Below are 14,234 nucleotides of genomic sequence, written 5' to 3'. Positions count from 1 at the left end.
CTAAAACGTTTAGGTCCTTCGATAGTTTTAATTTGTTATATAATTATGTTTAATTATTTAAATATGCCATGTTATTAATTCAGCTGCAGCCGTTAATTCCCAGTAAAAAGGTGAAAGTCAAATTGGCAAAATTGTTCTTCAGAAGTATAAGGTCTGTAGAGAAGAATGACAAAATATTTCAGCAGAGGGGATGTGTGTGTTGTAACTTTCAGTAAAGTTTGCTTTTGGAGCCTTTTCTTGTGTCAATGTTGGACAATCTCTGGGACACAAAATAAAATAAACAGAAACTCTGCAATTTATATGCCAAAAACAAAAAACAAAAACATTTTAGAAAGTGTACAGTTTATTTTTAGTTTGAATATTCAGTGTATTGCATTAAAAACATTTGAAATATTAATTAGATAAAATTACCTAGCACTTAAGTGCATAGTAATTACATGGCCACATTAGGGTTATCGTAGATTTCAGTTTTGCACAAGGAAGCTTTGACTTGCACAGGAAGTAAGACTCAAGCTTTGCACTTGCTGGCTGACATGATTTATAGTTAATTTAGTCCACATTTATTATTGAATTAACATTTTTACATAGATATGTTAGAGCCGGGAATCGAACCCAGGACCTTCTTGCTGCAAGGCAACGGCTCTACCAACTGCGCCACTATGCAGCCCTATAATCGTCTCTTAAACATAACTTGTTCTACCACTTTAGCTGGCAGAAACTCCTTTAGGCATTTTTAGTCCACGCTTCTTTCCAGAATTATCTTAACTCAGACGCATTGTTTTTTATGATCGCACTGCAACATCTCAAAAGGATTTAAGATTAAACTTTGACTTGGCTACTTCAAACCTTTATTATTATTTTTTTCCTGGTGTGCTTTGGATTCTTTTCCTGCTGCATAACCTAAGTACTCTTGAACTTTACAAAGTGATGTAAAGCTCAAAAATGAAGACGTACAATGATTTGATTTGACTGACAGCATGTTGAACAACAACTCTCATCTTTACATCTCTGGGACTTGATTTTAGTTTGAAATTCAAATTAGAGGAAAAATAGCAGAGACTAAAAACAGAATCCTTACATTTATACTTTGTAGAAAGGGTTGAAAGTCTGGTTGAATCTCATTTTCTCTGAACTGCGCAGTGTTACAATTCACAAACCACAGTATTTGGATTAGAATCTGCCCCATCAGGGGGGACATTGCTGTTTTTTTCTTTTGCAAGAACTAGTTCAAAGACATAGAGAACAAATGTCATTTGGACTCTAAATGTGTCCAAACAAATTGACAGTATTTTCCCTCTCTATGTTTGTTTGCCATGCTGCAAACAGATAGCATGGGCCTCTCTGTCCATGTAAACTGGGACAAGCTCCATAAGCGTGACCCTAGACCGGATAAGAGACGTCTCTTTCCATATAAATCATGCTGTGAAAATGAAAGAACTCTTTTCTCAAAGATATCAAATGTCCTACAAACATCACCCAGTAATCTCACTCCTTGAGACAGAAAACCAGACGGAGGTTATTGTGAACTTTGCAAGGACACCATGACTAGGAGTACTGCTCCCAACAGTGTCTGCATCTGAAGTGACAAGAGCTGAATAACAGAAGCTTGTATGAAAGTAAAGTGCAAATTTCAGTGATCACTGCACTAAAACACACACAAAATCCTTTTTCTGGACTGTGGGTTAACTAACATATCTTGGTCATTTCCAATAAAGACTGGTAATTGTCTGAAACTTAATTATTTTGTCTAAGACAAAGTAAGATCCCAGAAGGTGGAAATAGTATAAAAAAGCAGTAAAATTAAATGTCAAGGCTTTCACAAATAATTTTCATGCTTTTTTACTCCTTACAATGTTTTTGGTGGATGTAACTATTGGTTCACTGTTCAGAAAGATGTTACAACTTTAATGCTTTCCATGACTTTTATTAGACAGCTGCATTACTGTACAATTACAGTAAAAGATTTATCTCTCACATTTAACATTTTGCTTTATTTAGACATTTGCATTTTGTTCACCTATGTTGAGCAATACTGACAAAATGGATTACATTAACTTTGTAATCAAGTCCCTTTGTAATTTCTACCCCCAAATTTAATCTGCTTCTAAGCTGAAGTATGTAACCTGTATAAAAAAATATGCTTCTTAAGTATTTGTTAAAACTATACCGGCACTATATCCTGACAGTATAATACAAGACAGATAAGATGCAAAAAAAATCAAGCTACTTTACCTCTTCCCTGAGCTACTATTGCGATTTGCAGAAATGCACCTCTGGTTAAAAACAACCAATCAGAGCAAGTCTTAATGTTGACAATCATTCTTGTGGACATGCTGCTCAATATACTAATGGTGGAGAAACAACTTACCTTTAGAGGAAAACTGCTTGTCCGCTATCATCAATGGCTGTGCTAACTAGCCTGTGCATTTACATTCATGTGGTGAATGGTAGCAGAGAGCAATAGGGAGAGTGTGAGCAGCTTGAACACAAGCAGGATTTACAGTACTGATACAATTTTTCTGGTATCAGTACTGTATATTTACAGTTATTTCTAACTGAGCGGTGTATTTCTGCAGTTAGTACTGGAAGCACAGGGAGAAGGCGGTGGAGATAGATGTTTTCTACAGATATTCTGTGTTATGCAATATAATTTTAAAAAATCCAATTTTATTAATAACACTCTATTGCCAAGTTATCACTCATTATGAGGGATTGTTGCAAAATTAACCAACTCATTTAGAAGAATTGCTGCAAAATCAGTGACTTGATGTAATCAGCTGGGCTTTCTTGCTTATAAACTTATTCACCAGCTGGATAAGCTAAACTTGGCTGCATAGTATTATAGCTAAGACTGTATTGTATGTGTGCAAGTGAATTTGAATCAGTTACAGCATAATATGAATGGATTACGGTGATTATTTGCAATCTATGATGGTCTGCTGACCTGTCCAGGGTCACAGGCCTCTCATCCAGTGACCGTTGGAGTTAACCATCAGCCCCGTTCGTGGATGAATGTGTATAGACAATGGATAAATGGATTTACATTTTGTATTTAAATCGGTTCTGTTGGTTCTCTAAAGTTCCTCATTTGTTTTGTGTATCGGCTTTATGTAAATAATCTAAATTGAATTCAAACTAAGCTAAATGAACAAAATCTAGATGATCAAAGGCAAGGATTTAAAAAAATCAACAAAGAAGAGGGATATAGAAAAGAAATCTCATGCTGCTTTTGCTGTGGATTTTACAGTTTTATGCAACAAAGTAAATGGTATGCACAAAAAATATTTTAGTGTAGGGCGCCCTCTGGCGGGAATAACCTACAAAAAACCCACCAGAGCCGAAGAAAGAAATTACATGTATAATATATTTTTCAAATTTGCTGACAGTTAAAAAGCAACTTCACAATTTATTAAGAAAAATGTTTGCATGTAAACTACATAAAATAAATAAAGTTAACTTATAGGGTTATTTACTAAGATGAAAACTAACACTGTTTTGATACTATCAAAACAAACGTCTTTTGACATATACTTCATGTTTAATTTAACGTAAATAAAACATCAAAACTCAAGATAATAGCTACAATACTGTCACAACAGTATGATCACACAAGAACTAAAAATAACTTTGATATACTACTTTCAATACATTTCTGTAATATTGATACTAAATGCATTGGTTGTGTTGTGTCCATAATATGTGTCAATCACTTCGGTCAGAAGCCTGAACATTAAAAGTGGGCTCGTCCGGGATTTGAACCCGGGACCTCTCGCACCCTAAGCGAGAATCATACCCCTAGACCAACGAGCCACGATAGAAATATAACGCTCCCACATCTGTCTCTGGCGTAGTAAATGACATGTTATGTTTTGTTTTTTCAGTTTTGTGATGTTGATACGCTACTGTGCTATTTTGCACCGAGTGTTCTTTGGCGCTTTCACTCGGCTCCGAAATTGCTTTAACACGCTGGAGATTTTCACTGACTCTTGTACTACTCATTGTAACTGACATGCGTAAAAGAACTTTGACCTTTCATTTGTTTACTTACTTAGTCGTCAAAGGATTGCGCATTAAGTTAAAAAGCTGTCGGTTAAAAACTTGGTTGTAATGTCAGTGAATTAACGAGAGAGGGCGACATTTGTCCAGCAGTGACAAAAATCAAAGACCAAACTAATTCAAGAGGTCTCCCTCTTTTTTATATTTGTGCTAGTTCATAAAAAGAGTCTGCTTGGGGCTTAAATTCTCCTAAATCCTGAGATTTATGAAGTGGTTGAGGGATGTGATCAAAATGCCTCTCGGACTGCTCCCTTTGGAGATTTTTGTCACATCGCATTTGACCCTGGGATAACCCTGGAAAGCATTGGAGGGACTATAAATGTCTTCCACAGCAACACTCTCCAGAATGAACTGGAGAGTGTAAAAAGAGAGATGTGGATTTCTGGCTTCTCCCACGACAGGAATATGTAGATGGATGGATGAATAGATGGATGGTTGCATTTTCTTTTACAAAGGTATAAACATTTTATTGATGTCCCAATTACAATATTTGTTGGAATTATAATTAAAAGGACAACATTAACCAGAGCAATTAATCATATTTTTATATGCAAACGTTTTAATGCAGATCTTGTAGGAACAAACTGGTACAAACATGCATAAGTCACCACTGTTTTTTTTTTGTTTTGTTTTTTACAGTAATTGTTATGGTTCACCTCTTTCATTTGATCTATCCATTAACTGATCCATTAGACTCATTTGGTTGTGCAGTTGATAGATGAGCAGCTGCAATTTAGAGGCGATGCAGGCAGGAGAGCAGCTTTAAATAAAACTAAATGAAGGTTGTCTAAAGGGTAGATGAGTGACTCCTGTGGAAGCTGTGATTAAAGGCGTCATCATGAGTGTCCAAACAGAAGCCCAATAATAGACATGCAAAATCTATGTTACAACATGAAGTAGCAACATGTAGTTGCTACTTCATTGGCTTTCTACCAAATTGAATGTCTTATTCAAGTGATGTTGTAAATCTCTGATCTCTGATAATTACCAACATCTAGAATGTGCATGTATAAAAATACCACGTCTAATAATTTTTAAATGTAACTCCTATCCAAAATTAATTCTGTTTACCACTGAGCCATGGGGCCTTTGGGGCTTATTGCTAGGTGACAGGCTGGATTTTGTTATTTCCATGGAAGCCTTAAACATAGAGATGTGGAAAATGAAGCTATTGAAGATGAGTCCCCCTTGAGGCTCTCAATCGATGTGTTTGACTATCTAGCAGATGGGACTTTTAGTCCAGACATCCAAAGCAGGAAGGGTTGGCACATATCTCACAAGGATCAGGTGACATGATGATGTGCACTGGAAAAACAAAAAACAAGGGGTAAATAAGTATTCATTCTATCTTGTACTATCATTCACCAACTTTTCAGCTCTATTAAATACTGAAATCCCTTTCAGAACGGTTGCAATTATTCTGCTTGAAGAGGTTCAAAGGGCCCCAAAGACTATTTCCACAGTTTTCACAAGCCGCTTCTCTGGCATTATAATTCTAGAGGTACTTTATGGTGCAGGAGTTGCAGTATGTGGATAATACGTTGTGTAAACTTTGAATTCTAGGAATGCATTTGAGTAAACTAACCAAAGCATGTGCATAGTGTCAGTATCCAAGCACAACTCTTTTTGCTTGGATACTCTTAAGGAGAGTGTGTAAGTGATAAACCTAAAGGTTAAGCTGGAATTCTAGGAAGGAGGCCTGTATTATTGTCTCAAAAGTGAGAAATAGACTTCTGTGCTAAGGAAAAAATAGGAGCGCAGATGTTCGAGAAGCCCAGTTGATATTAAACAATCTGACATTTTAAGAAGCAGATTTATTGATTTCAATCTAGAACAGAAGATTGGTTATAGAGTAATTTTGCTTCTTACAATCCTTTCCCAAAACTACCACATTCAACACAAAAAGACTATAAAAGTTGACGTAAAAGAGTGCAACCTCCTCAAATAAAATTGATTATATAATAATAAAATTGATTGTGTTTTTACCAGATTTGTTATTGTGTAAATCTTTGCTCAGTTTATACAATGAGCATGAGATATTGTAAAATGACAAAAACAACATAAGTACAACCTTTGAAAATTATTACTTTGAAACAGTGCTACAACCAGATTAATCAGTGTGTTTTTAGGAGTCTCAAATTCTTGTGGAAGAATTTGGTGAATCTCTTTTTTATACCATATTGTTTCAGTTTTTTGAGGTTTATTGGAATTCATAAATTCCACTGTGTGGGTGAGGTTGGACTTTGACTGGACCAGTACAATTCCTCTACTGTGTTCTTATTTCACCATTCTGTTTTACATCCACTGCTGTAGTTTGGGTTATGTGTCCTGTTCCAAGACCCAGTTTTTTTTTTCCAAATTTAAGCTGCCAAAAAGATGACCTCACATGAGACTTTGTAGTACTTCAGGGTACAAAGTTGACTAAATCTCTGCAAAGATGGTAAAATTAAGTTAAAATTTTTATTCAGTTTGGATATAGTGTTTGAACTGATGTCTTTTTGGGGGTTTTACCAAACATGACAATGCAACAATTACTTCTAATAGATCATGTGATTTTATTAATTAATATACTAAGAACCAATTCCATTGATTCAAATATTGACATTTGGAGGAAAATGATGTAATCATACACTATAACTTTCTGAACATGCTCTGTAAAAAGTTACTTGAGATTAAACATCTATTTTTCTATAGGCAGTCAGAGTTACTTTTTCTTTTAATAACTTCAAAATGAGTGTGCCTGAAGACAAGTTGTTTGCATTTTTGTGAAGGTCAAAAAGTGGATTAAGTGCAAGTTTAGGAAAAGAGCATTTTATGATAAAACCCATGATTATGTTGCCTAAAGAATCCCCAACATCCTGTCCTTACCAAGTCGTGAGAAAATAATTCCCGCTCCCTTCCCTTGGCACACTGGGCGAAAGACTTGAGGCAGGAGAGGGTGGGCGCAAACGGCAGCGGTACTTGTCTCTGTGAGGTGAGAGTTAAGGTTGTCTTCCAAGTCCATCAGCTCCTTCAGCTGCTTCACTGCCTCCAGGGGAAAACTCCTGTCCCCAACCTGCAGAGGAAAGTTTGAGAACAGGCTTTAGGTATAATAAATGTGTTGCACAACCCAAATCTTCAACATATAGAGAGTTAGAAAAATACTTCTTTACAAGTTTTCTTTGACCAATACATTCCTATTTTTTTTGTAAATACAACCAAATTGGAAGGGCTACTTAGAAAGATTTGCACCATGATGAAAATTAAAAGAACACATGCAAGTGTGAACCAGAAAGAAAATAATTCAGAAAATAAAATTAAAGTAAAAGTATATATTTTACATACCATGACTCGCACACTCAAAGTTCCCCTCCACACACAAAGCACCAAAACAAGGACAACAGCCAGTACCCTCATTTTCAGATGATTCACAATACCTCTCAGTTTCGAGTAGCGTTTCTTCTGTGATCTCTGGATTCTTTCACAGCCTCTTTATAAAGTGATAGCACAGATTGTTAAGTGATTTATTAACACGAACACCTGACAGTGAGAAAGACAGGGAGTGTAAAACAAAGGAGACTTCAGAAAGGTAATCAAAAGCTGTTCCAATGTACAGTGAGTGCTTTAGATCCTCTTTTTTTGTTTATGGTGTCTCTTCTATCATGTGTTTTAAGCACGTATCTTGGGTCTCTGTGTCATCATCATAAACCAGTGTTGACTTTGGATTTAAAACTAACTCTCAACATTCCGCAGTGTCGCTTAATAAATCTCATCTCTTGACTTTTCTCACAGATAGAAGCTGCAGAGCTGTTGGATGATAAACTGTGTGCGTAACGAGTGGAATCATGTAGGTCATTTGTTGAAGTGTTTATAATATTTGCAAGTGTCTGGAATTCCCACCTGCAACACCAAAGTGTTTTTAGTCATTAAGAACAGATTTTTTGTGAATTAAATGCAATTCAAATAAAACTGGTAAATTCAAGTAAATGTGCAATTTATCAGATGTTGATTTGTCCATTGGCAATACACTTAATCCCATATTGCCTACCAGTTGGTGTGTTGATTTATGAATGTGTGGTTTTGTTGAGTGAATGTGCCTTGAACATGAAGTGCTTTGAGTGATAAATAAGGCCAGTGGAGTGCAATATAAAATCAAATGAGTTGGTAAATTATTGAAAAGCTGGAAATTCAGTTGTTACTGTAACTCCAGGTAGCAGGATAAAAATATTTAGAACTTAATAGAATCCATACAATCCCAATCTCTTAACACAAATTAGAATAAATTAGAATTCAGTTTCTTATTTCAAGCACAAATAAACAAATACTTCAGTTTAATTATACTTTTGCTGAAAGAGGCAAAAATATTGAACAAGTTGTACATTAACTTTGTTGTCAGGTAAAGCAAATAAAAGAAATTCATGTCTGTTAATAATTTCACTACGACAACAATGATTAAAGGTTCACTATGTCTTTTTCTAGGCACACAGTGCCATTTTATAGCACAATGAAGTAACAATGTCACCTTCAGGTGTCATAGAAATCTTTGATTGCACAACAGTTCTTTCACTACATTCTGCCAGCTGAATGAGACAACTAGATTAAGTTAAGCCAGGGAGTCCAGACAAGAACAAAATGCACAATTTAGGAGGAAAACAAAAAAACGTATAAAAGTAGGTGAGAATATTTTTATATCTAGAGATACACAGCAAGAATCAGAGTTTGTTTTAAAAATAATAATTTCGGCACATGTTTTTTTTTGACTGACTAGACATTTAAATTATGGTTTGATTGAACTAGAAATACCATCTTAATAACTAAGCAAAGAGTTTAAACATTTAAATATTTAGAGTTTATGTAAGGATTTTTTTTCCTGTGTATTCATTTAGGTTTCTGCGTCTATTCAGTCTCCCTATTGACCTGTCTACCCCTTGATTGTTCCCAGCTGTGTCTTGTTTCTCTGATTACCTTCTGTGTTTTTAATCCCACCTGTGGTCCTGGTTCCTTGTGGGTCCTTGTCTGCTGTAAGATGTCTCTTGTTTTACCAATTGCTACCAGTATTGAGCTATTAGCCTTCAGCTCATTCTGTCCTGCCTGGACTTGGTATTTCTGATTTCATCATCATCATTAAAATCATAATTTCTTCATTCCAACCTGGGTCCACTGTGTCTTCCTCACCACCTACTACTGCAAAACATGACAGTTTAAGTTATTTGCTGTTTGTTTTTTACTCTTTTTCCCTACAGTTACAGAGCAGTTTATTGACAAATCAAAGGAATGGATGGTTGAAAAACAACCTCGCGGTACAAATTTGCAGTACTGATTGGACATTTTTGTTATCCAAAAAAAGTTTTGCAAGAATAAATAAACTCAAATTCCCCCAAATTAGAAAAAGAGAAAATGGATGCATTATCTTGTACTTTTGAACAGAGAATGTTGTTCTCCTAGAGGAGAGGTTTCTATCTTCCTGTGTCTGCATCTGTGATGTAATGGTGAGTCAGAGTCTGGATTTATTTGATCAGCAATGAAAAGCCAGTTCATGGTTGAAGTGTGGGAGTGATCTAATTTGAGACCTTGTTGCGCTCAAGGCTATGTTGCAATACAATTTCTGTCAGCTGCACCACAGCTCTCCACACATACTTCAGTTTCCTGTTCTCAGTTTTGTCTATAAATTTCCCTTTAAAAGTTTCTCTTCAAAATAAGTGTTATATTTGGCAGAATTTTAAATGTGAGGCTGCTCAGTGCATATGCATCCTTTCATTAGCATTAGAACAAGCACAGGTGTCGAATCCATCATGGGACCATGACAGAGTCAGAGGACCATGCACTTTCACGTCTCAAATCGCGAGCCAATTTTGAATCACAAATGAACCTAATAGGCATGCCACTGCATGGTGAGATGAAACTTTGAGCAGATGGAGACCAGAAAATGAAGCTTCAAAGGGAGCATTATTTCAGATTTATTTTGTATTTGAAGTTACAATAAAACAAAAATAGTATAAGGCAAGGGATGTTTGGTAATACTGCACCATCCAATACATTATCTGATTTAAGCCGATTTACACAAAACACAGGATAAACATCAAAATAAAAAATACCTATTAGATTTTAAAACTACTGCATTATAAAAACAAACAAAAAAACTAATGTTGATATGCTAGTATAATCTTCAGTCCATTTCTTTATTATTCATGAGAAACTGAGAAAACAGCTATTGAATTTATTGCATTATGGACTAATTGCTAAATTTTAATGTATTTAATCCTTAGTGCAGTGACTTAAGAATCATAATAGGATCCATTTTCTTTGTGTTGCTCAGGGCTCTAGAAGTAGCATTCTGAATGAGCTGCAGCTGCCTGATTATTTTTTCTACTAGTAAACACAACAGAGCAGTAATCTAATTTACTGGACATAAATTCATGCACCAATTTTTGTGTCATGTTATGACAAGTGTGATGGACTGAGAGGAAATGAGTCACAGGAGTCATTAGAAAAATAGTTTTTGTAAATATATTTACAAAAAATTAATGTGCTCATAAATAATGTCAAAGAAGCAAAACTGAGCAAACTAAGTGACTGTACAAACAAAATATAATTGACTTAACAAATAAATGACACAAAGGGTGTACATATACTGGCTGATAACACCACTGTGAGAAAATAATAATACAAATAAATAATAAAACTCACTACCACCAGTAACTACAACTACCAGCACAGTACAGCTAAGATTGTTAATAAACTAAGCACCAAAAATGGAAATCTAAAATATTACACATTATAATATAAATATTTAGGTAAGTACAAAATTTGGTTTAAATAAAGAAAGTACAAGTCTCCCCTCTCTGGTAGGAACTGGTAGTGCAGTCCAATCAAATCCATGTATTTAGTTGTCTGGCAACTGTCAGGGGCCATGGCTGGTAAGAACCGGTAAGAGAAACAAGTATTAGTCATAAGCACAAACAAAGATGAACAATGAATACATGAGTAGCTAAATGTTCATGGTTACAAGTAGAACAACTGTATTTAAACCAATCAATGAAAATTTTATTCCAAATTCAAGTGTGAAAGTGTTTGGTGGAATAAAAGGTGCAAAGGTGCACTCAACTTTAGTGGAGTTTATCCATAGACTTGACCATCGCAACAAGAATGGCCAAGCATCAAAGTTTTATCCATGATCTGTGGTCTCTGGCCCCAATAAATCAGTACGTAAGTTATGATTTACGCAATTTATCATAGAAATGTGCTATGTTGAATTTATCTTCACGTGGAAAACATCCCAGTTGAATGCATTTTCCAAATAAAAAATTTATTTTCTCTCTTTGTGTGTGATCACGATGCACTATATATAAACATCTGCTGTTCTGTCATGACTTAAAAAAACCGTGACAAACACACAGATGCTATAGCTGTAGGCAAAACAATGAGTGAAAAAGTTGCTTGGAAAAATCCATAAGGGCTGCAATAAATTTTCACTGACATTGATTTGGGATTATGTAACTCGTAAGTAGCCGCTGCATTCATGGGGCAATTAACTGCTGTAGAAAAAAGGAACAGAAGGTAATAGAAGAATGTTGTCAGCTGTAAAAGTCATGCATATGTTTTTATCATAGTTTACCTTTATATTTTCATCTCAGCATTGCAGAACTAATTATTTTTAGCCATATGTTTCTGTATGTTTCAGTGAAACATACAGAACTTTTGAATTAGTTATCCTAGAATAACTACACTCTGCTTCTAATTCTTACCTTTAATTAAATACACTTCTAGAGTAGAACAACAAACACTTGACAATCTATTAAAACTTTCATTCCCAATTTTTCAGTGAAGCAATCTGAGCCTGAATTTCTCCATAGAGATCCGCTTTTTAAATTAAGTTAGCTGTTAGCCAATTAAATTAACAGGTTTGAGGATTTGCTGATATGCCAAGAACCACTGGGGCTCTGAGCTGTATGTTCATGTAATTTAGCTGCACAAAAAGAATTATTTACATTGCTGAATTTTGATGTAATGCAAATTTCAGTGTATAGGTGTTACATGTGGTGCAGATGCAAGATATGGAATTTTCTAGGGCTGTTGTAAAAAAATATTTTAGTAACTCAGTAGTCTGTAGATTATTTTGATGATTAATTGAGTAATCAATTAAAAAAATCCTAAAATAAAATATTAGTGATTATATCAATATCAGTGCCAATTTTCACATTTGTGCATCACTAACATTTACATAGTTTAAAAAAATCCACCTGTGGCAATAATAGCTCACTTTTTAAGTTAACATGAGCAAAAATGATTCAAAAATCAGAAATTATATCCAATTTAATAAACACCAGGCTCACAAAAACACTTCTAAAAAAGTGTCTATACTTCAGATTTTAGTTTATGTGTTCATCTTCAGTCAGTTTAATAGACTAACTCTCACTTTGCCCAGCCACCTAAAGCTTTTGTGTTCATGTGCGAGACGGGATCTTTGGCTCCCTCGTCATACACAGAAACAGATGCCAGCTACGTACCGTCATGGTGTGCTCTGCTACCCATTTGGTCAGAGAAGGTATAAAATTTATTTTCCGGCTTGTTCATAAAGCTACACATACCGAAGCATCAGCTTACCGCAGCCCGTTGTGTTCCATCTATGTATGAATCAGTCTTCACTCCTGGCATGAACTTGGCCGCCATTCACTCCAAATCAGCCACTAGGCAGCAACAACTCTGGGAAGAGAAAGATTGTTGTATTCCATGTGTCGCGCCAATCATTTTAAGGAGGCCTATCACTCCCTGAAAAACAGTAAGACAAAGGACATTATCGTAAATCAATTAAATAACTCCACATTACTTGCCAGTCTCATCTTGCAAATTGGACGTTATGCTGCTAGCACTTTCATCAATCAACAAGTCATAGGCTGTTACGACCTGGCTCGACTGGTCGCAACAAAAAACTGGGGGGACACGGAAAACAGGCAGTGTTTTAAACCTATAAAAGGCATTTATTTTAAAAAGTCAAAGAATGTCTAGGCGTCGGAATCAAATGGCAGCTTGGATGGAGCGATCATGACTGGTCCCTCCACACCAGGAAGTCCGGACCCCAACCTGGTCTGGATGGCTGTCTGCGGCGGGCTTGCTTCTGGGGACGAGCATGCGCTACCAGGGGGCAAGCTTGCAGAGGACGAGAGCCTGTCGTGAATGGAACGGCGCTCCTTAAATACCACCCAGGTGGCCGGATGATGGAAGCACCTCCCACTTAGAGGACCTTAATTGATAGTTAATTGACAGCATAGCACACATTCATACCGGACCGCACAGCAGGGCCGTCACATAGGCGGAAGCATAGACATGAATATTTATGCATAACATAAATAATCGCCGGGCTGGATCACGGTACGCTAAATAGTAAAAAACATAATTTAGGTCTTGAGGAATTTTAGTAATAATGGCAAATCATTGGAGGAAACTTTACAATCTTACATTTTCTTCCTCGACAGCTATGCTTTTTATATGTATCAATATGTGCTCAACTAACCTCAGGTGAGCTGGGGGTAATTTAGTAAAGATGATTTTTAGACCTTTTGGTTGCTTGTTTGAGTTTTGCTAACAATGAAATTCCAGGGTGTAACTTTGTGTTGTAAGTTGGTGGGGACAAGGAGGAGTCGGGAGGCGCTGGTGCACCCACAGCTACTGGAAGGCCTTTTCTTTTTTAGTGCTAAGAATAAAGCCAAAACTTGCATGTGAATGCCAGACAGTCTTATTCAATAAACAAGGACATGCATCCTGATCAGGCTGGGCAGATCAATAGTACCTTTTGAAAATAACCTTTTAGCAGGTCTTAAACATACTACAAATCAGTCTACTCAGTTGGTGAGTAGAGTGACCATCAATATTACTGGATTCTATAAAATGGGGCTTAAAGCTGAGATGTTGATGTTTGGATGTAAAAATATATATTCTCTCATATAAATCTAGTTTGGTTCCTGTCAGTTCTGTAAGTATACAAGAGAGAACAAGGCGAATTTCTCTTTTATATTGACCAATAATTTAATTTTACTTAATTGTCGCTGTAGGAGCCGTGGTTTAAAATTTAATAAACTTTGACTCCAATGCTTTATGAAATATTTCATCCTATTTGATGATTGCTCTGAATCTCGCCACGTTCTACGAACAAATGATGCAATTTGCCCAGGGGGAAAAAATTAGAAAAAAGTGTCGATATA

General features: G+C 35.9%; 1 protein-coding gene, 1 long non-coding RNA gene and 1 other non-coding gene across 3 annotated transcripts; all 3 read right to left on the bottom strand.

Moving 5' to 3' along the window:
• Positions 1 to 3,738: 3,738 nt before the first annotated feature.
• trnap-agg lies at positions 3,739 to 3,810 on the bottom strand. Its single transcript has one exon. It is a non-coding gene; the product is annotated as a tRNA-Pro (tRNA).
• Positions 3,811 to 4,575: 765 nt separating this feature from the next.
• On the bottom strand, positions 4,576 to 7,517 carry LOC122833813 (guanylin-like). Its single transcript, XM_044121719.1, has 3 exons — positions 7,381 to 7,517; positions 6,925 to 7,111; positions 4,576 to 5,361 (listed from the first exon to the last, which is right to left on the bottom strand). The coding sequence occupies exons 1-3, from the start codon at positions 7,450 to 7,452 to the stop codon at positions 5,291 to 5,293; spliced, it is 330 nt and encodes a 109-aa protein (XP_043977654.1). The 5' UTR covers positions 7,453 to 7,517; the 3' UTR covers positions 4,576 to 5,290.
• Positions 7,518 to 10,068: 2,551 nt separating this feature from the next.
• On the bottom strand, positions 10,069 to 13,274 carry LOC122834470. Its single transcript, XR_006371207.1, has 3 exons — positions 13,117 to 13,274; positions 12,640 to 12,804; positions 10,069 to 10,949 (listed from the first exon to the last, which is right to left on the bottom strand). It is a non-coding gene; the product is annotated as an uncharacterized LOC122834470 (long non-coding RNA).
• Positions 13,275 to 14,234: the final 960 nt, after the last annotated feature.

Source organism: Gambusia affinis, linkage group LG07, assembly GCF_019740435.1.
Source record: "Gambusia affinis linkage group LG07, SWU_Gaff_1.0, whole genome shotgun sequence".
Classification (NCBI taxonomy): Eukaryota; Metazoa; Chordata; class Actinopteri; order Cyprinodontiformes; family Poeciliidae; genus Gambusia; species Gambusia affinis.
Note: the sequence above shows the minus strand (reverse complement) of the source record. Positions and strands in the feature narration are given on the sequence as shown.